Source organism: Globicephala melas, chromosome 13 (genome assembly GCF_963455315.2).
Source record: "Globicephala melas chromosome 13, mGloMel1.2, whole genome shotgun sequence".
Classification (NCBI taxonomy): domain Eukaryota; kingdom Metazoa; phylum Chordata; class Mammalia; order Artiodactyla; family Delphinidae; genus Globicephala; species Globicephala melas.
In genome coordinates, this window is record NC_083326.1 from 62,782,546 (window position 1) to 62,804,091 (window position 21,546).

General features: G+C 54.9%; 2 protein-coding genes across 7 annotated transcripts in view; one reads left to right on the forward strand and one right to left on the reverse strand.

Annotated features, from left to right (window-relative positions):
• Positions 1 to 670: 670 nt before the first annotated feature.
• Positions 671 to 19,289, reverse strand: COMT (catechol-O-methyltransferase). Of its 3 annotated transcripts, none has more exons than XM_030836473.2 (5): positions 19,141 to 19,289; positions 6,107 to 6,436; positions 5,195 to 5,388; positions 4,828 to 4,959; positions 671 to 1,463 (listed from the first exon to the last, which is right to left on the reverse strand). In XM_030836473.2, exons 2-5 carry the CDS (start codon positions 6,393 to 6,395, stop codon positions 1,263 to 1,265), a joined length of 816 nt encoding a protein of 271 aa, XP_030692333.2. In that variant the 5' UTR covers positions 6,396 to 6,436; positions 19,141 to 19,289; the 3' UTR covers positions 671 to 1,262. The 3 variants fall into 3 exon arrangements, with proteins under 3 accessions (XP_030692333.2, XP_030692334.2, XP_060166368.1); XM_030836474.2 differs by having other exon boundaries at positions 6,107 to 6,395; positions 19,141 to 19,283; XM_060310385.2 differs by lacking the exon at positions 19,141 to 19,289 and adding an exon at positions 10,877 to 11,261 and having other exon boundaries at positions 6,107 to 6,395.
• The window catches only part of TXNRD2 (thioredoxin reductase 2), a 36,803-nt gene continuing 34,444 nt past the window's right edge, over positions 19,188 to 21,546 (forward strand). For all 4 annotated transcript variants that reach the window (XM_030836452.3, XM_030836451.3, XM_030836453.3 and 1 more), the window contains exon 1: positions 19,188 to 19,305. In XM_030836452.3, the coding sequence (XP_030692312.1) occupies positions 19,227 to 19,305 (79 nt within the window). In that variant the 5' untranslated portion in view covers positions 19,188 to 19,226. The remainder of the gene's footprint in view (positions 19,306 to 21,546) is intronic.

Sequence of the window (21,546 nt, forward strand, 5' to 3'; positions counted from 1 at the left end):
CCAGTGGCTGGTCTTGGGCACAGGTGGGCCTCAACCAGGAGGGGTGATCCTGGGGTCTAGGACCCCACCCTCTGCTGGGGCCCAAGGGAGCCTCCGAGGTGGCCAGAGGTCCAACCACTTGGGGGCCTTGGGGCTGGAGCACCAGGTCAGAGCTGGGGGCACCTGTGGATTTAGGTGGATGCAAACCAACTCTGCTTCATCCCTTGCCAGCTGGGCACATGCAGAAGTGCTGCAGCTGGTCTGAGTCTACTCTCTCTTCCCCAAACAAGGCCGAGTAGGACTGGGGATGGTGCTTCCCCTCAGAGCCACACACGGGCCCCAAAAGGCTGGGCACTGGACAGACCACATCTGGCACTGCTGTAGGGCCGTGTCCACCTTCCCCAGCACCTGCTTGGTCAGAGATGGACCTGCAGGCTGGCTGACTGCCTTGTTCCGGTTTCCCAGGTGGGGGTCACCCCAGCCTGCAGACATCCCCATGGGGCTGTAACAGGTGCCCTCGGCCTGGCCACGGGAGCAGTACTGAGCAAGGCCAACCTCCGGCACTGCTGCGGCCAGTCTGCAGTGTTAGCATCTGGCCAAGGGGAGCAGCTTGTGTTTGGTGCAAAGCTGGAGGACGCCAGGGGAAAGCAGCAGCATCACAGTGGCTGAAAAGAAGCACTCAGTTCATCTCTTACCTAAATATTTAGATCTTTAATTTCTATTTTACTATCATTTAAACATGATATTGGTATATAAGATTGTTAACAGATGATTTTAGTAAAGAAGTGGCATTTCATTCTTAAAAAGGAAGTGAAAGAACTCAGGAGTCCGAAGTGTGGGGTGAGTTGTTGGTTATGGTGCCATCACTGAGGCATTGCTGCCACCTGGTGACGGCAGACCTCAAGGGCAGGCTGTGTGAGTGCACAGCCCCAGTTCCCTGACTTCTGACTTCCTGAATCAGAAGACTGACGAATGCTGGGGGGTGGGGGTGGGGGTGGGGGTGGGGGTGGGGGTGTGACACTGTCATGGACACCACCTGCCTGAGCTGGCCTTTACAGTCAGATACTTTTCCAGATTTACTGTAGTGATTTTGCAAGGTGAGCTGGTAGCGCTTGGGGTGGACCCACATGCAGGGGCCAGCGCGGGCAGGCCTGGGCCTCGCAGGCCTTGAGGGTGTTGCACTGAGGACAGATGCACACATTGCAGACACGGGGCAGCTAGGAGTAGGGCCACCACACCCTTCAGAATCCAGCTTGGCCAGGGAGCTGGGGCAGGGTGGGCGGTCAAGGCTGTGCAGGGCTGCCCGGGCCCTTGTAGACGACCTTCTCCAGGCCATCCACCACCTGTGAGTACTCAAGGAACGAGCTGAAGTGCGTGCACTCGAAGCGGCTGTTCCCACGCACGTACTCCAGGAACTCTGGTGTCCCCGGACAGATGACGTTGTCGGCCAGCAACACTGTCCCCTTCCGCAGCAGGCCACACTCCTGCAGGGACAGACGGACGGTTGGAGGAGGTGAGGGTGGCCTAACCTTGGATCAGCCCTGCACCAGCTCCTCACTGGCAGCAGCCACAGCAGGAAATGGCTGTGCTGGGCCGGGGTCTCCTTGCTCCTCCTGCATCCTCAGTACAGCAGGTGCTTACTAAGCACTAGCTGGAAGTGTGAGTGGAGGAGGTGACGGGGCCAGGATTGGGAAAGCCACAGTGGTGACTGAGGCCAGTGGGTCCCTTGGTCACCGGGTGCCAGGAACACGGGGCTCCTCCAGGTCAGATGCCTGGTGCCCAGTGTGTGGGCTGCTGTCAGCGGTCACTGGAGGTTCAATCCGCCCTGACCAGGGTGACTGTTGGGGGGCAGAGATGGGGCACACCTCCCCACCCACCCACAAGCCTGGCCCTTGGGTCCACTCTGAGGCATCCCATTTCCACCAGCGCCTGGGGCCTGGGCAGCTGGCCAGTGTTCCGGGCCTGGGCTCTGCAGAGGGAGGAGCGGCTGGACCTCCCGGGTCCCTCTGCAGTCTCTCTAAGCTGGGGGAGGAGATGCTTAGATTACATCAAAAATCAAAAGAGGAAATACCTCGAGAGGAAATGTTTGTCTGGGGGAGGGGGTGAAGGGACAGCCCAGTTGTTCTGTTGGTAGCTCAGAGTTTTTCTTTACATGATCATTAAATAAAAGTGAGAAAAAAAAAAAAGCAATCCCAAACACAGAAAGCAAAATCAAGCAAGGGCCCCAGGTGTGTCTTAAGTTGCCAGTTGCCAGCCGGACCACAGGGACAGACGGGCACCCCCTGGTGACTTAGGAATGCGAGGTCCACTGTGCAGCCCTCGAATCTCCCTGGTGGTGGCTGCCTCCCTTCCGGCCCATGGGCTGAGGGGGAGGCCAAGGTCCCTCAGGCCAGAGTGGAAAACACAGCTGTGAGATCAGTGAGGCTGGGACAACCCATGAGCCAGAATTTGAACAAAGTACCTCTATTGAATCATGGAGCATTTCTCTTAGAAAAAGAAAAGGAACTTCCCAGCAATCTTGATGAGAAAGGGCAGCCTGGGAGCAGGCGCCCCCCCACCCCCGCCCTGCCCAGCCCCAGGAGGGCATCTCAGGTCTGGGCAGGAAACGCCCAAGGCGAGCTGGAGCTTGTTCTGAAGGACGCAGGTGGACAAGGTGGGCTCAACAAGTCAGGCGCTAAACCCACAGGTTACAGAGGAGGGATGCAAAAGCCGGGCCGCCCGCCTGGGGACAGAGCCCTGGAGAGTTCTGGCCAGAAGCCCACATCCGAGTAAGACTGTGTGCTGGCAGCAGGGAGGGAACGGCATTCAGAGGACCAGAGCCGGGTCCACTGTTCCCTGACCCTCCCTCCTTCCGCCCAGGGTGTGGGCTGGGCTGAGACTCTGGCCACTGTGTGGCTTCTGTCTGTCTCTGGCTCTGGGGGAAGCCAGCTGCCCTGCTGGGAGGACACCCAAGCAGCCTGTGGAGAGGCCCGAGCAATGGGGGACCGAGGCCGCCTCGAAGCAGCTCCTGGTCTGAACGGCTACCTTCCCTGCCAGCCCCTCACCCCAACCCAGGGGGAGCAGCCAGGCCCAAGAAGAGCCCAGCTGCAGGGCTTCAGAGTGCACGTTCCCAATTCACAACTTTTCTTCTTTTGAGATAATTACCAGCTTTGAACAAGTGGCACTGAGAAAACTATTAGTTTCCTAGTTACTAAGGGCAATATTTGCTGCTTTTCTATCAATGCAGGCCCCGTAATTATCACACACCCCAAAGCTGCTGAAACCTCCCCTCCCGGTGACGCAGGCCCAGCTGCTCAGGTGCCCAGATGTGCTCCCTGCAGCCGCCCCCGCTCTGGCTCGAGGGCCTCTGTGCCAGCACCCCCACTGCCACCTGTTCTCAGCCAGCACAGGTCCCCGTGCAGCTCCTGGTCTGGGTCCCCTGCACCGCCACCCCTCCCCACTCCACACAGCCAACAGGATCTCTCCGGAAGACAGGTCTAGCCTGCCCTCACCTGCCTGAAGCCCTCCTCCGTGCCCTGCCTGTGTGGTCAAGCCCTCCACACACAGCCCTGGCCCACTGCCCCCACCCTGCCCAGTCCCAGACCATCCTGCACCCTCTCACACACCCCCAGCCAGGGCTGGTTCCTTCTCGCCACGTCCAGGCACCAGGCCCACCACACCCACGCCAACACCACTGGTGCAAGGTCCTGCCTGGCCCCAGCTATGGCTCAAGCAGCCGTGCCCCCCACGCCCACAGTCCCCCTGTGCCGGGTGATGCCCGGCCTGTGGGGGAGCTGAGGTGGGCGAGCAGGGGACTGACAAGGGTCAGCCCCATGTGGCTGCCGGGCTGGAGGCCGTGGTGGGGCAGAGCGTCCCCAGCTGCTGTGTCCCCTTGACCGCCCGGGAGGGACAAGGTGGTGGTCATCAATATTGAGCTCCACTCACCTGGGTGCGAGGCAGCCCCCTGGCTACCACGTGGTGCCGGAGGAGCAGCTGGCACTGAGGCTGGACAGCCTGGGGGTGGGCACTGGGGGGGGCAGGGACGCAGGGGGCGTACAACAAGGAGTCTGGGGAGGAAGGTGGGCAGGAGACGCGTCTTTCCCTGGCCAGCACCTGCCACCCAGTCAGGAGAGCCACGTGGCCACTAGGCTGCCTCCCTCTTGCCTCCCCAGCCCAAGCCCTTGCAGCCCCAGGTGTTCACCCCTCCCAGCCACCCCGGCACAGGCTGCCCTGCAGGGATCCCCCTTCCTCCAGTCTCCACCCCACCCAGGGCCCCGCACTCCCCTCCATGTCCTAAATGCAGGCAGGCTGGCCCAAGCCTCCTGGGCCCCCAGGGCCGCCCTCGGCAGGGCCCATTCCGGCCAGGCGGGCGCAAGGCTCCTGTCAACTATGAATTGGCATTTTCCGTTGGCACTTACCATCTACCTCTACAAGGATTAAATCATTTACTGCTGCAGCTGCTGACTGTCAACACTCCCTGAAACGAGTTCAGGTAGAGAGCTAAAATAAGGCACTCTGTGCTCTGGGAAAAACTGGCAGAACAGGTCTTCAGATAGATACTTTCAGGAGAAGATTTTATGAGCCCAATTCTTGTATCTCCTTGTATCTAGAAAAACACTAAAATCCTTCATGGTGATGACTGCTCCTCGTGACTAGCAGAAACATTTGGCAAAAAAATATGCACTCGATTGCATGTACTCCCCCTTCACCAAAATCACATATATACTGACCTTCCCCCCCTACCTCTTTGGAACAGTTTCTCAGAGCTATCGGGGGTCCTGTCTCCCAGGCTGCAGCTCTCATGTAGCCCCAAATAAAACTTAACTTGCTACTCTCACATTGTGCAATTTTTTTTAAGTAGACACTCACCTCCAGGAGGAGCATGTCTGGCAGGTACCGGTCCTTCCAGTGATCGAGGAAGACCATGTCCACAGTGTCCACGTCATATTTCTTCTTCAGTTGGGGGATGATGTCCTCGGATGCCCCGACGACAACGGTCACCTGAAACAACAGACCCCCACCCGGACCCCTGAGAGTCCAAGTGGCTTCTGGGAGACAGGTTCCTGCTCTGCCCCTCCCTCTGGGGGCCTTGGGAGTCTCCTGCTCTGTGGACTGGGGCTGTGGGCCAGCTGGGTAAATGTGGCCTTGAGCCGCCGGGGTGTGGCCCAGGCTCTTCCTGCCCTCCTGGCCCCTGGAACCTGTGTCCACATCTGTCACCCTAGGAATGGTGCCGCACCCTGTCCTGCAGGCCTGCGAAGTCCACCATCTGCTGGGTGATGGCGGCGTAGTCAGGGTTGAGCTCAATGGTGAGCAGCCGGGCGCCGGGCAGCAGCAGGCGGGCCATTCGCACGGCCGAGTAGCCACAGTAGGCACCCAGCTCCAGCAGCACCGAGGGACGCTGCTCCCTCAACACGGCGTCCACGATCTGGCCTACGGAGGGGAGTGGGGTGAGCAGGCAGGGGGTGACCCACCCCAGTCCTGGCCCATCTCCTTCCTGACTGAGCAGCAGCCCCTCCCAGTGCCTGGCCCCTCAGGCCTCTGCTTTTGTACACGCTGCTCCCTCTCTTTTCCACCATTCCTCCCTGCCCCCAACTTGTCCTAACCCAGAGCTGCCCTCTGTGGAAGCCCCCAGACGTGACAGACGTGACAACCACTGTCCAGCCCCCACTCTGCCCCCAGGCTGCACTCAGAGCCTCCCTGGCTCCCTTGAGCTGGACACTGTCAGAAGGTCCAAGGGGGCTGGACAGTGGCTGTCATGTCTGTCCCCAGGGCCTGACTCCAGGGGGTGTAGTGTGGCACTTGCCTGTGCCCCAGGCTGGAGTCCAAAGGTCAGGAGGCAGCCCGGGGGGCTGGTGCCTGTGCCTGGCAGAGTCCAAGGGTCTCCATACACCGTCAGGCCCAGCCAGGACAGCCAAGGACCCACTACCCACCCTGTGCTGACACCTGGCTCTGCCTGACGGCCTGCGAGTGCAGGGCCCACGTGGAGACTCTGCTGTTGCCTCTGACTGGCGATGGCAAGGGGCCCCCTGAACAGCACCTCCTGGAGGGGGGGTTTATCAAATGTCCCACCCTCCCGTGGGGACAGTGACGTGGGCGTCGGGGCTCTGCACAGCCCCTGACCCTCACCTGTGCCGGTCGCACTGCCCACCTTTCTTGTCGCCCACGTTCATAGCCCACTCCTTCTGCGAGCAGTAGGCGTCGATGGCGTCCAGCACGCTCTGCGGGTCCCCGGCCACAGCGTGCTGCAGCACATGGTGCAGAATGCGCTGCTCCTTGCTGTTGCCCATGAGGAGGTTGCGGACGGGGTGCAGGACAAGCTCGTTCCAGCCAATGATGAACAGGCCCCAGAGTCGCAAGGCCTTCAGCAGCCACAGCAGCGCCAGCAACACCAGGCCAAGGGCGCCAGCTGCCAGCAGCAGGGGTGGGGCCTCCAGCATCTGTGATGGGGCAATGGGCGGGGCTCTACCCGGCGGGACTCCTGGGAGCACGTGGTCACCACGGTGTTAGTAACCTGCCCTCCTGGCTGACCCACGCTCTCAGTCTGGGGGTGCTGCCACTGCCACCCCCCCCACCACCCCCCTGTGCTGATGGGGGTACAAGGTTCAAGAGGCCAGCCACATGCCTGGTGGCCAGCTCCAGGTGAGCACAGCCACAGCCCCGCCCACCTGCAAACCACTTCCTGCTGGGGCTGCGTCCCGGGGGGGGGGGGGGGGGGGTCGGGAGCGGGCGTGTCTGGCTTCCCCCAGCCCCGTGGCTTCCCAGACAGCCCTGACAAGGGACACAGCTGGCCTGAGGCTTGTTTACACAGCACAGGGGAAGCCAGCCTCACGCACAGCCCCCTTGGGCACTCACACTCGGGACAGTCCAGGAGCTTGTGTGGCCCTGTGAGTTTCCAGAGAAGGACACAGGAAGCCCCCAAGTCAGGCACACAGGGCACAGCCCATTGGCTCTTCCCGTAGGGGACGACCACACAGGGTCAGTCTGTCCCCTCTTCCCCTTTGAGGAGGAAGGCCACCCTGCCACCCACACCACAGTGGAAGCGAGACAGGCCTCCCCCTGGCAAGTGACCCTTTGGGCAGGTAGCTGGGGTCCCAGTCAGATGAGGGGCCCGGGGCCCCTGAGACACGGTAAGGCTGAGCTGGCACAGAGCAGAGACCTTAAAATGGAAAAGGATGAAAGACAGAGGAAGGTGGGAAGCTTCCATCGGGGCTTGCGGTCACGCAAGGGTCATGCACAGGAAGGGGCCACACAGGACCCCGCTCCCCGAGAAGCTCCCATTGGGAAAGGCACATGGGAAAGCGGGCAGGCCAAGGATCTTGGAGGGGAGACCCCTCGAGGACAGCTCAGGGCTTCAAACCCCAACGCCCTGGACCACGAGGAGGGGGCCTGGTGGGCAGAGCAGGGATGAATAGGGGAGCATGGACATCCAGATGTCTGAGTGGTCTCAGGCCACATGGCCTATTTACACCAGGCACAGTGAGCACGTGGTCAGCAGGTCAGAGTCTGCACACACAAAGACACAGGTGGGGCCCACGCCCTGCTCTGCTCCCAGGCCACTGACCAGACCTGCCTCCTCAGACGGCTCTGCCCACCACGTCCCTCCTCTGAGCTCAGCAGCAAAGCAGATGGAATTTGTGCGGGGTTCTCCTGCCTTTAGGTAATTTAAGCAGGAACCATAACCTGAAGGTGACCAGAGTCCTGGCACGTGGGCCCCTCCCGGAGGCCGGCCTGGCCCTCAAGTGAGAGCAGAGAGGCAGTGAGACATAGCCTGGAGCGTCCCCCAGTCCGGACACCAGGGACAGCCTCCCTGGTTTCCCTGGTCCTGGCACTGCCCTGCAGGCTAAGGAGGCACATGCCCCATGGGGCAGGACGCACCACCACCCAGGAGGCAGGTGGGGGAATCACAGGGGAGGCGCCGTGGATTAAGGCACAGCGCTTTCTTCCAGGGACAGGTGACAGGACTCAACAAGGAGGGGCCGAGTGGCCTGAAGTGACCAGAACTGCTCACTGTGCTCCTTTCTGCGGGCTTAGGAGCCCCTAACCACACCTGTGTTGCTTTATGTATCATGACTATCTTCACTAGCGGTGGTGAGATGTTGGATCATTTTGATTTATTCTCTGGGTTGATGAAAAAAACTAAAAAATGTTACACATAAATATCAAAAATAAGAAAGAATATTCCGGGGACTTCTCTGGTGGCTCAGTGGCTAAGAATCTGCCTGCCAATGCAGGGGACACAGGTTCGTGCCCTGGTCTGGGAAGATCCCACATGCCGTGGAGCAACTAAGCCCGTGCACCACAACTACTGAGCCTGTGCTCTAGAGCCCGCAAGCCACAACTACTGAGCCCATGTGCCACAGCTACTGAACCCCACGTGCCTAGAGCCCGTGCTCCGCAACAAGAGAAGCCACCGCAATGAGAAACCCATGCCCGGCAACGAAGACCCAACGGGGCCAAAAATAAATAAATTTATTAAAAAAAAATAAAAAGAATAAAGCCACTGAAGGAAGCCACACTTGGAGGAAGCGCTTCAGGGCCGTGGAGAACCCTCTGTGGGGAAACAAAACATGGAGGGCTCCTCTTGTTTCAGGTCTTCGTACCCAAGTGTCTTCTGCTCTGCCCTTCCAAAGAGCCACGGTGAGGTCACTCGGTATACCCAGCGGTGGCCTTGGGACCCTAGGATCCCAACACCCTGCTTGGCTCTGGGCCCAGGGTGGGAGATAAAGAGCCCCAGTTACCCTGAGAGGAGGACAAAGGGGCCGTTGGCCAGAAGGTAAGAGCCGATGACCGAGGGGCACCCTCAAGCCCTCTGTTTCTGTGTGTCCTAAACACGCATGATGGAAGGTTTTAAGGGGCTTGCAAAGTGCACTTTCCAAACATGGTTCCCGACCACAGTGAGGGGAAGGGGCAAAGCTCTGTGCAGGATGCTGTATCCTGTTCCTGGTGGCTCTCGCCTCAGGACAGGGGCAGTCCTGGGAGAGGCTGCCGTGGAGATCCGGTTTTGCTGAGGAGGCAGGACCTTCATGAGGCCTCCACAGGTGACACATTTAGCATCATGATAGCGAGAGGGAAGTTGAGGGAGACACAGATAAATGAAAAGACATCCCATGTCCATGGACTGGAGACTTGACATTGTCAGGATGTAAATAGTGCCCAGCGTGACCCTCAGATACAATGCCACTCTCACCAAAAAAGTCCAATAGCATTTTTGCAGAAATAGAAAAATCCATCCTAAAAGTCATATGGAATCTCAAGGGACCTACAATAGCCAAAACAATCTTGGAAGAGAACAAAGTTGGAGAACTCACACTTCCTAATTTCAAAACTTACTGCAAAGCTATAGTAATTAACACACTGTGGTACAGAGACATGGAACAAACGGACAGAACTGAGAGGCGGGAAACAAACCTTCACGTCTATGATCAAATGATTGTTTTACAAGGTGCCAAGACCACTCCATAGGACATGGTTCTGGGACAACTAGAGTTCCACCTGTGAAAGAATGAACTTGGACCCTTACCTCACACCATATACAAAACTAACTCAAAATGCATCCAAAACCTAATTTTAAGAGATAAAACCATAAAACTTGTAGAAGAAAACGTAGGAGTAAATCTTCATGACCTTGAATTTGGCAATGGATTCTTTGACATGACACCAAAACCACAGGCAACAAAAGAAAAACAGATAGACTTTCATTAAAATTAAAAACTTTGTGCATCAAAGGACACTATCTAGAGAGCAAAGGACAACCCAGGGGATGGGAGAAAATATTTGCAAACCACATATCTGATGAGGGTTTAAAATGCTGAATATATATAAGAATTCCTACAACTCAAAGACAACAGCCCAGTTAGAAAATGGGCAAAGGACATGAATAGACATTTCTCTAAAAAAGATACACCAACAACCAATAAGCACACAAAAAGGTGCCCAACATCACTAGTCACTAAGGAAATGTAGATCAAAGCCACAAGGTACAATTTCACACCAATTAGGATGACTTCCCCAAAAAAAGGGAACATAATGAGTGTTGGCGGGGATGTGGAGAAATCGGAAACTCGTGCACGGCTGATGGGAACGTAAGATGGAGCAGCTGCTGTGGAAAAAAGCTGGTGGTTCCTAAAAATGTTAAATCTAGAGTCACCATATGACCCAGCAATTCCACTTCTGGGAGTGGACCCAAGAGAAGTAGGAGCAGGGACTTGAACCTGCACTTGTCTACCCACGTTCTGAGCAGTGTGAGTCACAGCAGCCGAGGGACGAACGAATGGAAACGGACGAACGGACAAAGTGTGATCTATCTGCACACTGGGGCATCACTTGGCTATTAAGATGAATGCAGCCCTGATTCATATCCCACAAGGAAGGAAGTGCTGACACCCTGCTACATCACGGATGGACCTAGAGGACATTATGCTCAGTGATATAAGCCAGACACAAGAGGATAAATACTGAATGTTTCCACTCATATGAAATACCTACAAGAAGCAAATCCACAGAGACAGAAAGCAGAACAGAAGTTGCCAGGGGCTGGGGAGGAGGAGGGTAATTACTGCTGAATGGGGACAGAGCTTCTGCCTGGGATGATGAGAAAGTGCTGAAAATAGCGGCAATGGTTACACAACTATGTGAATGCACTTAATGCCACCGAACTGTATGCTTAGAAACGGTTAAAATGGTAAATTTTAACTTATGTATGTTTTACTACAGTAAAAACAGTGGAAAACCAAGAAAACAAGCCACCTTGTTTCTGGTCCTCCCTATTCCAAAAAGAAAAAGGGACACACCACTCCTCACTAGGAAGCAGGATCCAGAAAAACCAGCCCAGCTCCCAGTCTCTCTGTCCTCTGGCCACCTGCCCCCTGAGACTGGGTGCCTGGCGGCAGCCTGCTGCCCGCCCACAGTGCACACTCACCCGCTTCTGGGAGGAGGGGAAGGCCTTCTTGTCCTGAGCTTCCTCCGACACCTCCAGTGTATGTACATACCCTGCATCCATCTCCCCAGAGACAGCACGTGGACCTGGGTGAGGGGCAGGCCCTCTCTCCCAAAACCACTACAGCAACAGCTCACCCCGCAAACCTTCCTTATTATAAGCCCGTTATTTTTATAGCTGCGTTGGGTCTTTATTGCTGCTCACGGGCTTTCTCTAGTTGCGGCGAGCAGAGGCTACCCTTCGTTGCGGTGTGCAGGCTTCTCATTGGGTGGCTTCTCTTGTTGCGGGGCCTGGACTCTAGGCACACGGGCTTCAGTAGTTGTGGCTCGCGGGCTCTAGCGCGCAGGCTCAGTAGTTATGGCGCACAGGCTTAGTTGCTCCGCGGCATGTGGGATCTTCCTGGACCAGGGCTCGAACCCATGTCCCCTGCACTGGCAGGCGGCTTCTTAACCACTGCGCCACCAAGGAAGTCCCAAGCCCGTTCTTAAGTGTTCTCCCTGCAACCCCCAAACCACGCCCTCCCTCATCTCCTATCACCACTTATCCTCCTGGAGATAATCCCCCTAAGGGCCCAATGCAGACACTGGCCAGGGCCCTGGCCCCCCTCAGACCCAGGTGGGGACCGGCATTCAGGGCACGGACAACCAGAGCCATGGGATCTTCAGTCCCGGGGTTCCAAGGCTTGTCTGAAAGGTCCATCAAGACACTGGGAATGCCTCTGGCCCCTCTGCAAAGAGCTGAATGTGCTGTGGCACCCGGGTGGCCCTCCCCCTGTCTGGAGAGCAGCAGACGCCTGGGCCTCAGCCACACTCGTGGGGCAGCCGGGGGGGGGGGGCATACGGCACTTGTGTGGGGGCTCCAGGAGCCACACAGGGCCGGCCAGCCTCCCGGAGAAAGGGCTTGAGGGGCGCAGCGTCCCCAGAAGGCAGGCCTCAGAGCACAGGCAACAGTTGGGGACAAAAGGGTGGGTTGGCCAGGGTCCTTGTGAAGGGGGTCCAGGGGCTGGCTGCCCAAGCTGGGGGTCTGCCGGGGACACGCAAAGCTGTGCGCTCAGGCACTGCTCGTGTACACCCCGTGGGACGCGGAGGCCCAGGGACCACAGGCTCATCTCCCTTCCTTGTGATTCTGGCTCCAGACATGTCCGCAGACCACAGTGAGGACAGGTGCTGCCCCTGAAGCAGGGGGCAGGGGAAGGCCAGGGCACCTCCTGGGCTGGAGTCCCTCCTGGCCCTTGAGGGCCACTCTGCTCCTCCCTGGGGACTCCCTGCAGCCCCGCTGATGGAGCAGCACTCGGGCTGCCTCTGCCCACTTCCTCCTGGTCGACACAGCATCCTTGCTAAGGATAAGGTGGTCTGAGTGGCTCCCCTTCGCACTCCCTCCTCCCCCAGCCCCTGCCTCCTCTGCCCTCTGTCCCTTCCCAGCATTTTCCCTCCCCCCAGCCCCTAAAATCCCCCAGTCCCTGAAACCTTGGGCCCTGCCCCACTGGGGGCTCTCAAGGGACTCAGGGACCCCGGAAAGCAATCACTTGAGGCTGAAAAGGAAAAAAAAGTGAATTGGAAACATTTAGTCTACGCCTCCCTACGTATATATCAGTGAAGAAAAAGTCTTAAAGGTGTCCCCACAGATGCTGGTGGGAAGCTTTAAGGCCTCATATGGAACAGGTAATTAGCCTGCCCCACCTGCCACAACACGATTCGGATAAAAATATAAAACGAAGCAAAGACAAGGTCCAACTCTTATATAAACTAGTGAGTTTTATATAATTGTATTTATGCCTGACGCATAGCTAAAATTTTTTTTAAAGAAAACCATCCCTGTTTGCATCTGTCTGTATGTTTATGTAAGATTGTATGTTTTTTTTTATATATATATATATATATATATATATGATATTTCCCTACCTCCAGATGGTATTACCAAATCAGGTTATAAAATTCCTTAAAGGAGTTCTATCCTAATTGGCTTCGAGAGGAACAAGCACTTACATAAATTAAATCTTCCTAAAACTCCCGAAATATAAGAACCAACTCAACTGTTTTTCCCGTAATTTGGTAAATCTTTGCTAAATAAAGTTCCCGTAATTTGGTAAATCTTTGCTAAATAAAACTAATTTAATATTGTTCATTTCATAAAACAGGTGTATCTTTAGAGTTGTCAACATTAAACATAGTGCAAATATACATTTTTATTCTACTTGGTTTACTGGTCAAATAGCTAATATTTTATCCACTAGACATTTAAGATTTTACACATAAGTTTGATTTTAATCAAATCTAGTCACTATTCTGACAAACTTTATTTCAATAATAATTGTGTTTTATAATGTGTCTGCCTAAAAACAGTTTCCAAAATCTTTTTGGTAACTTGCAACCTTAGAGTTATGCCAAGTTAAGTTAAATAACAGATATTCATTGAATATCTAAATAAGATAAAGTGTTGAGGATTTCCCTGGTGGCGCAGTGGTTAAGAATCCGCCTGCCAATGCAGGGGACATGGGTTCAAACCCTGGTCCAGGAAGATCTCACATGCCGCGCAGCAACTAAGCCCGTGCACCACAACTACTGAAGCCTGCGCGCCTAGAGCCTGTGCTCAGCAACAAGGGAAGCCACCGCAATGAGAAAGAAGCCCACGCACCGCAGAGAAGAGTCGCCCCCACTCGCCGCAACTAGAGAAAGTCTGCACACAGCAACGAAGACCCAACACAGCCAAAAATAATTAATCAATCAATTAATTAAAAAAGATAAAGTGCTGAAACATTCATTATTAGGCATAAGTTTATATACTTTTGGCTTCTCATGTTTATATGATACAAAGAAGCTAAAGACATTTGGGTGTGTTAATAAACATATTCTTGCCACAGTTAAACAATTTGTACTGTCAAAAGCATCTACGTCCAGATTACGAGATGTTATATGCATAAAATTTGCTAATCTGCTACAGAATACTGGGATATGACAGACAATTTGCAACTGCCTACTTCCTAGTTTTCTCTGTAAAATAAAGGTTGCTAATGGTTAAAAATTATAATCAATGTGTGAGAATAAAACTACTACTAGATACAAAGCAAAGGGAAACAACTTGGTACACAAAGTTGGAAAATAGGATATGTTCTTATGTGAAAAGTATGCAGAGAATGTAGGATGTGTTTTTGTTAGGGAAGGAGAGTCGTTTTGTCCTCAAGTAAAATAAAAAAGAGGGAAACAAACCTGAATGGACATAGAAAGTGGTGGAAGCTTTGTGGAAAAGGAATTTTGTGTTGTGAGGTTACAGCTGGCTAAGGTTAAATGGATTTGTATACGAAGTTTTCTTAAATGAGCTTTACCATCAATAGCATACTGATACAAAACTAGAGCTTGGTTTCCTCTCTGTTAAAATGAGATTTCTTGGATTATTGGTCTGCTTTTAAAAAGAGATTGTAAAAGGTTTCTCTCTACCTTTTGAATAATCTTCCTAGGAAAAAAATCTGTGTCTTAAAATAATTCCCTGTACCCCTAGTTGCCACTCGGGAGAACTGAGTGTCCCCCCTGGTCAAAAACCCAGGTCTGCAGTCCTGTTTCCTCCTGTTCCTACTTGTGAGCTCCCATATTGTCACTTGGTTAAGGAGATAACTGAGTCTTGTCCTGCCATGAGCTGGGATCCTATTTAATCAAGTGTTCAAACCTTCTGACATTTGGGACAACTCTGTCTTCCCCAAATCAATCCTAAATGAAGTCTGGATCTCAAAATGGCTTTGGGATTTCCCAGAGGGTCCTTGGAAAATCTCAGTGGTTTGTACTTTTACCTTGTAAAAGAAGGGATGTTAAAAATAATTAGGTCTGTCTGTTATGGTAAACTGCATGGGAAGCACTGTCAAATAAGAAGTGAATCTTAACTTTCCATATGTTATATTTGTACAGGTAAACGCTATTAATATAAATATTTTAGAAATTTTGCTTGTTTTCCATATGTTCTGGTATAATGTTATCACTCATAATTATAGTTAATATTTAAAATGGTGTGTATGTTACAGAAACACCCAAATTTCCTTGTCAATTGTGTTTTTATGATGACCTCTCATCAGTTGTTTTTTTTTTAGTTTTTAGTTTTGGGTGTGTTGGGTCTTTGTTGCTGTGCATGAGTTTTCTCTGGTTGCGGCGAGTGGGGGCTACTCTTTGCTGCAGTGCACGGGCTTCTCATTGCAGTGGCTTCTCTTGTTGCGAAGCACAGGCTCAAGGCGTGCGGGCTTCAGTAGTTGTGGCATGCGGGCTCAGTAGTTGTGGCATGCAAGCTCTAGAACGCAGGCTCAGTAGTTGTGGCGCACGGGCTTAGCTGCTCCATGGCATGTGAGATCTTCCTGGACCAGGGCTCGAACCCATGTCCCCTGCACTGGCAGCCGGATTCTTACTGCACCACCAGGGGAAGCCCCTCTCATCAGTTCTTTAACCACAGCCATTTTAAGTCTTTTGTCAGCTGCAGGTAACTTTGTTTCACTCTGATGTTTCTCCAAAGCATTTGAAATCAGCTACAGGCCAGGGGGCTTCATCCTCAACAAAAAGGGCCTGCCTCAGAGACCTGCGGAAGGACTGGGCAGGGACCTCGGGCAGCGCCATCCCTCTGGACTAAGGATCAGAACCCAGAACCCAGAACTCTAGTGGAGAAACCCATGGGCCCAGGAACTGCTCTCCCAAGATCAAGCAGAACGAAAACTAACTACATGACACAATGTTCATTGCAGCTCTATTTACAATATCCAGGACATGGAAGCAACCTAAGTGCCATGGACAGATGAATGGATAAAGAAGATGTGGCACATATATACAATGGAATATTACTCAGCCATAAAAAGAAACGAAATTGAGTTATTTGTAGTGAGGTGGATGGACCTAGAGTCTGTCATACAGAGTGAAGTCAGAAAGAGAAAAACAAATACTGTATGCTAACACATATATATGGAATCTAAAAAAATAAAAAAATGGTTCTGAAGAACCTAGGGGCAGGACAGAAATAAAGACACAGACGTAGAGAATGGACTTGAGGACGCGGGGAGTGGGAAGGGTAAGCTGGGACGAAGTGAGAGGGTGGCATGGACATATATACACTACCAAATGTAAAATAGATAGCTAGTGGGAAGCAGCCACATAGCACAGGGAGATCAGCTCGGTGCTCTGTGACCACCTAGAGGGGTGGGATAGAGAGGGTGGGAGGGAAATGCAAGAGGGAGGAGATACGGGGATGTACGTATATGTATAACTGATTCACTTTGTTATAAAGCAGAAACTAACACACCATTGTGAAGCAGTTATACTCCATTAAAGATGTTAAAAAAAAAAAAACTAACTACATGAGACTAAGTAAACTGACAAAGCATGATTATAATTTTTATGGCTTCTGTTTAGAATACTGTAGGCTCTTTTCTTTTTTAAGAGTTATTTGTTTATTTTTTAAATTATTATTAATTTGGTTGTGCCAGGTCCTAGTTGTGGCAGGCCAGCTCCTTAGCTGCAGCTCGAGGGATCCTTAGTTGCGGCTCACTGGCTCCTTAGTTGTGGCATGAGAACTCTTAGTTGCAGCATGCATGTGGGATCTAGTTCCCTGACCAGGGATTGAACGCGGGCCCCCTGCATTGGGAGTGCTGAGTCTTATTCACTGTACCACCAGGGAAGTCCCTTGTTGGCTTTTTAATGTCCCATTTTCTGGATATTAGAGAAAAAAAAAAAACTTTCCCTTTTCTCTTAAGCTGTCTATGACTCATAACAATCTAGTAAGTTATACTTCTGTAAACAAAATTGAAGCATTTGTTTTTCTCTGCACCTGATCCCTCCAAAAATCAGAAACTATTATTGGGTATCCTTATTTTCATGGCAATATAGTTATTTGCATAGGTTTAATAAGACTCTGTCTTCTTTGTGATAGGACATAACTGAAAACATTGGTTGTATTACCAAGGAATGTCATGTTTGAAAATGACACATGGACTCAGCTATGACCAGACGGTTCTAAGGAACTGCAGTCACTTTATGGAACCAAGGCTTAAAAAGCCCTCTGGGAAAACCCAGCCTGGTGCTGGGCATCCAGGGTCCCCAGTCTCCCAGGGAGCGAGGAAGGTCGCCTCCTACAGGTCTAGGAACCCTGGGATATTGGGGGAACCTTGAGCAGAGAGGAGTTCACTCGAGTCTACAGGTGAATTCTGCTGGCACTTTCTTGACTTCCTAGTCTTGGAAGCTTTTAAATGTCCAATCTGAGATTCCCTGCAAAAAATTCCACGAGGCAAACTTTAAAAGGGCTGTGTGTCAACCATTATTCTTGCTGCACTTACATAAAGAATCAGCCCAAATCTAGTGAGACCGGAGCTATTTTGTAAACAAGAATAATCTTACTTTATCTTTGATCAAAAATGGAAGTGACTACAGACAGAAATTTTGTCTCAGTGGAGAAAATAATACACCTTGTGGGTCATCAGAGTCCAGTCCTGTCTGTTGCCTTTGAGGTTTTATTATCCACCTGTTCGCTGGACTGCACTGCCAACTTACACATTTGTCATCATTCAACAGATCCCCAGGCCTTTCCATTTCCTTCAATATCTGATACACCTCTCCAAATATAAATTTTTCCCATTTTCCTCCCTCTCTCCTGGTGTGACTGCCCAGACCATCCTGGTACTCAGGTGTCGTGTAGCTGCCCTTTTCCTCCAGGGTCTGAAAAAGCCCTGGAAGCTGAAGGGAGATAAGGTGGCAAGAACTTCAGAGAACCGGTCACCACTGCCCATCACATGTGGGCCACTGTGTGAGCCCACTGGGATGCCCACGTCTCCCGGGCTCTGCTGCGGATGGAAGTAGCCTTGCCTGCGACTCTGAGGTCTCCACGTCACCACAAACATTCACAGGCAAACCAGGAAATCTAGTGGACTGCCACCGCAGCCTCACTCCACCACCTAGAGACTTGAGAGCTCAACGTCTAAAATCTTCTCAACTGGCCGGCCTCAGGACTCAAAACCCGGGTTTACTGTTGGCTCCGACCATTCACTAAGGAGACGCTCCCTGACAGAACTCAGCCAGGCCCCTCTGAGCCCTCTTCTCCAAGAGGCCTCCTGTAAAGACTGGTACAAACACTGACTGCGTTTCACAGCTAGAGGCCACTTCCCTACAATGCCCTGGCCTCCCACAGTGCCCACCTGACAAGCTCATCGCTTCTAGCAACACCGCCCAGCTTCTGCAGGAGGGCAGGAGTCCAAATCCAGTTGGCAAGCTCAGGTGGGAATCACATGGACCCACACCTCTTGGCACTTTTTGTATTTTCCACCCCCTGAGTCTTGAGCCCCGATGCCCCCCCCCACCCACACTTAAAAGGCCCAGTTGCCTCTGAGCAAGTTTGGAGGGTGCTGGGGTCTTTCCCCAACTGTGCCATTACCAATGTCCTCTGTGTTTATCTGACCCACTCTCCTGGCAAGCCCCTCGGACCCCTCCAGTAGTGGAGGCAGCAGCGTGCAGGAATCCCACTGTTCAAAACTCAAAGGCTGGTCTGGGGCAGGTCCGGGCCCAGGCTTCCCCTTCCTGGTAGGGCCACCATTCCCACAAAAGGTAAGGCCCCAGGGCACCCCGGGGCCTGTCAGAGCTGCCAGTTGGCTGAGCCCCTCGCCCAGGCCCCCACAGTTCTCCCTCTCCGAGGACCCAAGGACAGTCAGACCCTGACTCTGCAACCCATTCCCATGGCCAAGCCCTCCCAGAAACCACCACGCCTGGGGTCGGGGTCTTCAAGCCCTGTGGTGGCCTCTGTGCCCAAGTGGACTTTCTCTCTGCAGCACGACTCCCCCTTCCTCCACCAGCCTGGTGCCACCGCCCCCACCCATGTCAGGAGACCCCACCGCTTGTCCAGAGAGCCCCTCACCCCAGGTCCTGGGACCCCCCCCAACACCCACCCCACTTAAGGTCTAGAGACTCCACCTCATGTCCGGAGACCCACTCCAGATCCGGGGACCTCGCCACCCTAGGTCCCGGGACCCCACCCCAGGTTGAAGCCCCCCTCCATATCCGGAGACCCCGCCCCAGATCCGGGGACCCGCCCCCCCATTTAGGGTCCGGAGACCCCACCTCACCTCCGGAGACCCACCCCATGTCCAGGGACATTCCCCGCCCAGGTCGGAGCCCCCACCCCCAGGGGGATACCTCCACCCGGATCCGCCCCCCATTCGAGGCTCCTCGCCCCGGGTCGGAGCCCCTCTCCCCGTCCGGACCCCGCCGCCGGGTGGGCCCCTGGCCGCGCACACCAACCTCTCGCGTCTCCGTCGGTCGTCGGCGCAGGCAGCGCGGCGGGCAGCCCGACACGGCCGAGGCCCCAGGCGGCGGCGGCGGCGGTTATGGCGGCGCTGCTGGGACCTGTCGGGCGCTTCCGGTGGCGTGTGCGGGCGGTGCCGGGCGGAGCGCGGAGCGCGGCAGGTCTGCGGGGCGCGGGCTGACGGGCGCGGGATTGGGGTCCGCGCGAGGAGGCGGGACGGGGGCCGGAGGGGTCCGCGCCGGCGCCCTTACCCGCTGGGAACAGCGCGGGGAGAGTGGCCGCCTCCCGATCCCCCGGCCCAGCATTACCTATGGTCCCGACGGTGGCTCATCTCCCGAGGTCACCAGGTTTCGCACCCTGCGCACCCCACTAGCCAGACCTCCCACCTCCTCCCCAAGGCCCCGTGGGCGCACACAGCAGGTGCTCAATAGATGCACGTGCAGGGAATCAAGGAGGGGACGCTGAGTCCGGCGGTCTGCGCTCTGGGTGCCATGGGGGAGCGGAGCACACTGCTGGTCCTCCTGGAGCCACCAAGGGTCATGGACCAAACCAGACAGCAATCCGATGACCGCAAGTGCTGGGCCTGCTAGGGTCCTGAGCACCGGCTGGGCACACAGGGCGTGTGTGGGGTGGGGTGGGGTGGTGGTTCCCGGTTGGGGGGCTCCCCCAGAGCTGGCCACAGTGCCACCATATCTGCCACCATAGTGTGGCCGGTCCCACGCATGACAACATGCTCCCCACCACATCCCTGCAGGGACCATCCCCCAGACCCTACCCCTGGACTGCCCCACAGGGAATGAGTGCTGAGGTGCTGGAGCAGGGACAGGGGGAGGGCTTCTTCACGGATAGGGTGCTGTGGGAGGAATATTGGCAGCCCTGGCCAGCTGTGTGCCACCCTGGCCTTGGGGAGCAGGGCTAGGTAGCCCTGCGGAGTCTGGGGAGGCGGTCACCAGCTCCTGAGGTGGGGACGGAGGGCTGCTCTTGGTGGCTTTGCTGGCCCCTGGGCCCCCCCTTGCTGCACGTGTCAGGCAGGACCTTCACGATTAAAGCCCTCAGCCCTCATGCTGCAGCTGCTGTGACAGCCCAGACCATGCAGGCTGGCAGGAGGCCACGCACCCAGAGTTCTGCCCCCACGCTCAAGGGCAGAAGGGGGACCCCCAGGGCCAGGGTGAGGAGGAGCCAGTAGGGCCTGGGGACGGTGCCAACACCTAGTCAGCAGGGTCTGATTTTGAGCCTCAGCCTCCACTTCAGCCCCGGAGCTCCTGATAGGAACATGCCTGCCCCATCCAGGCAGGGGGGTGGCAGAAGTGGCCCCTGAACAGGAGCCAGAGTGACCATGATGCTGGTGTCACCTGCCCCCGAACCCCTGCTGCCAGCAGAGAGCGAGCAGGGGGGACAGCTATGCGGACGCTCCCCCAGGTGGCTCCCGAGGTGGCCAGCGGCCTGTGGGTTCACGGGGGCCTCCACCTCCCCAGAACGCTGTGCCCGAGGCCTCGCCGTCCTGGCGGGGCTCCGCTCTTTTCAGGCCCTGTACCAGCCACTGAGTTCAGGAAGGAGCAGAAAATCAGAAGAGGGTGGGCTCAGGACACAGGGGCAGACACACCTTCCCGGCTGAGCCCCTGCATGCGGGGAAGGGAGCCAGGCTGTGAGGTGCCCCAGGGTACCCCATAGAGTGCACGGGTGCGTCCCCAGCTGACACCCTAAGGGCAGCACCCTCCCTGCCCGTCTTAGGGTCCTTCAGAGTCCTTCCTCCTCCACAGGCTACCCAGACCCCACAGGTGTTTAAAGGCAGATATCCTGCAGTGGAGCCTACAGAGGCCCCACGGAGGCCTCTGCCAAGTGCTTATCAGACAGAGAGGGCTGCTGGGTGTGCATGTGGGGAGAGCCCACCGCCAAAGATAAGCCCACAATCCACGCGGCCAGCTGCTCGCGCTGCCCTCTGCCTGATAGAGTGGGGCTGTGGGGTGACACAGCCTAGACCCTGTAGTGGCGGCAGGAGGGATGGGCATCTGCCATGGAAGGTAGGGATATTCTCCTGGTCAGAGCTTCCCTGAGCAGCGGATATGAGAGAGCACCTGGATGCAGCCCCTAGCTGCCTTGACCTCCCTGCCTCCCTCCCCACGTCCTGATGATCTTCTGTTATTTCTTCCTCCCTCCACGGGGAGCAGGCCGGAGCCTGGTGCTGAGGGTCCCCAGCTCGGGGCTCTCACAGTTTGGCCACACCTAAGGACACACCTGCCCTTGCCATCCCCCTGCTTCAGTCGTCTCTGGCCTGCCTTCTGTGCTAGCATTTACAGGAGACGGATAGCGGCTTCTGCAGGGAGGAAGGACTCCAGCGGCCTGTGTGCCGGGGGCAGGGGTGGAGGGTGCAAATGGCCTCCAAGGAACCCAGAGGCGTTTCA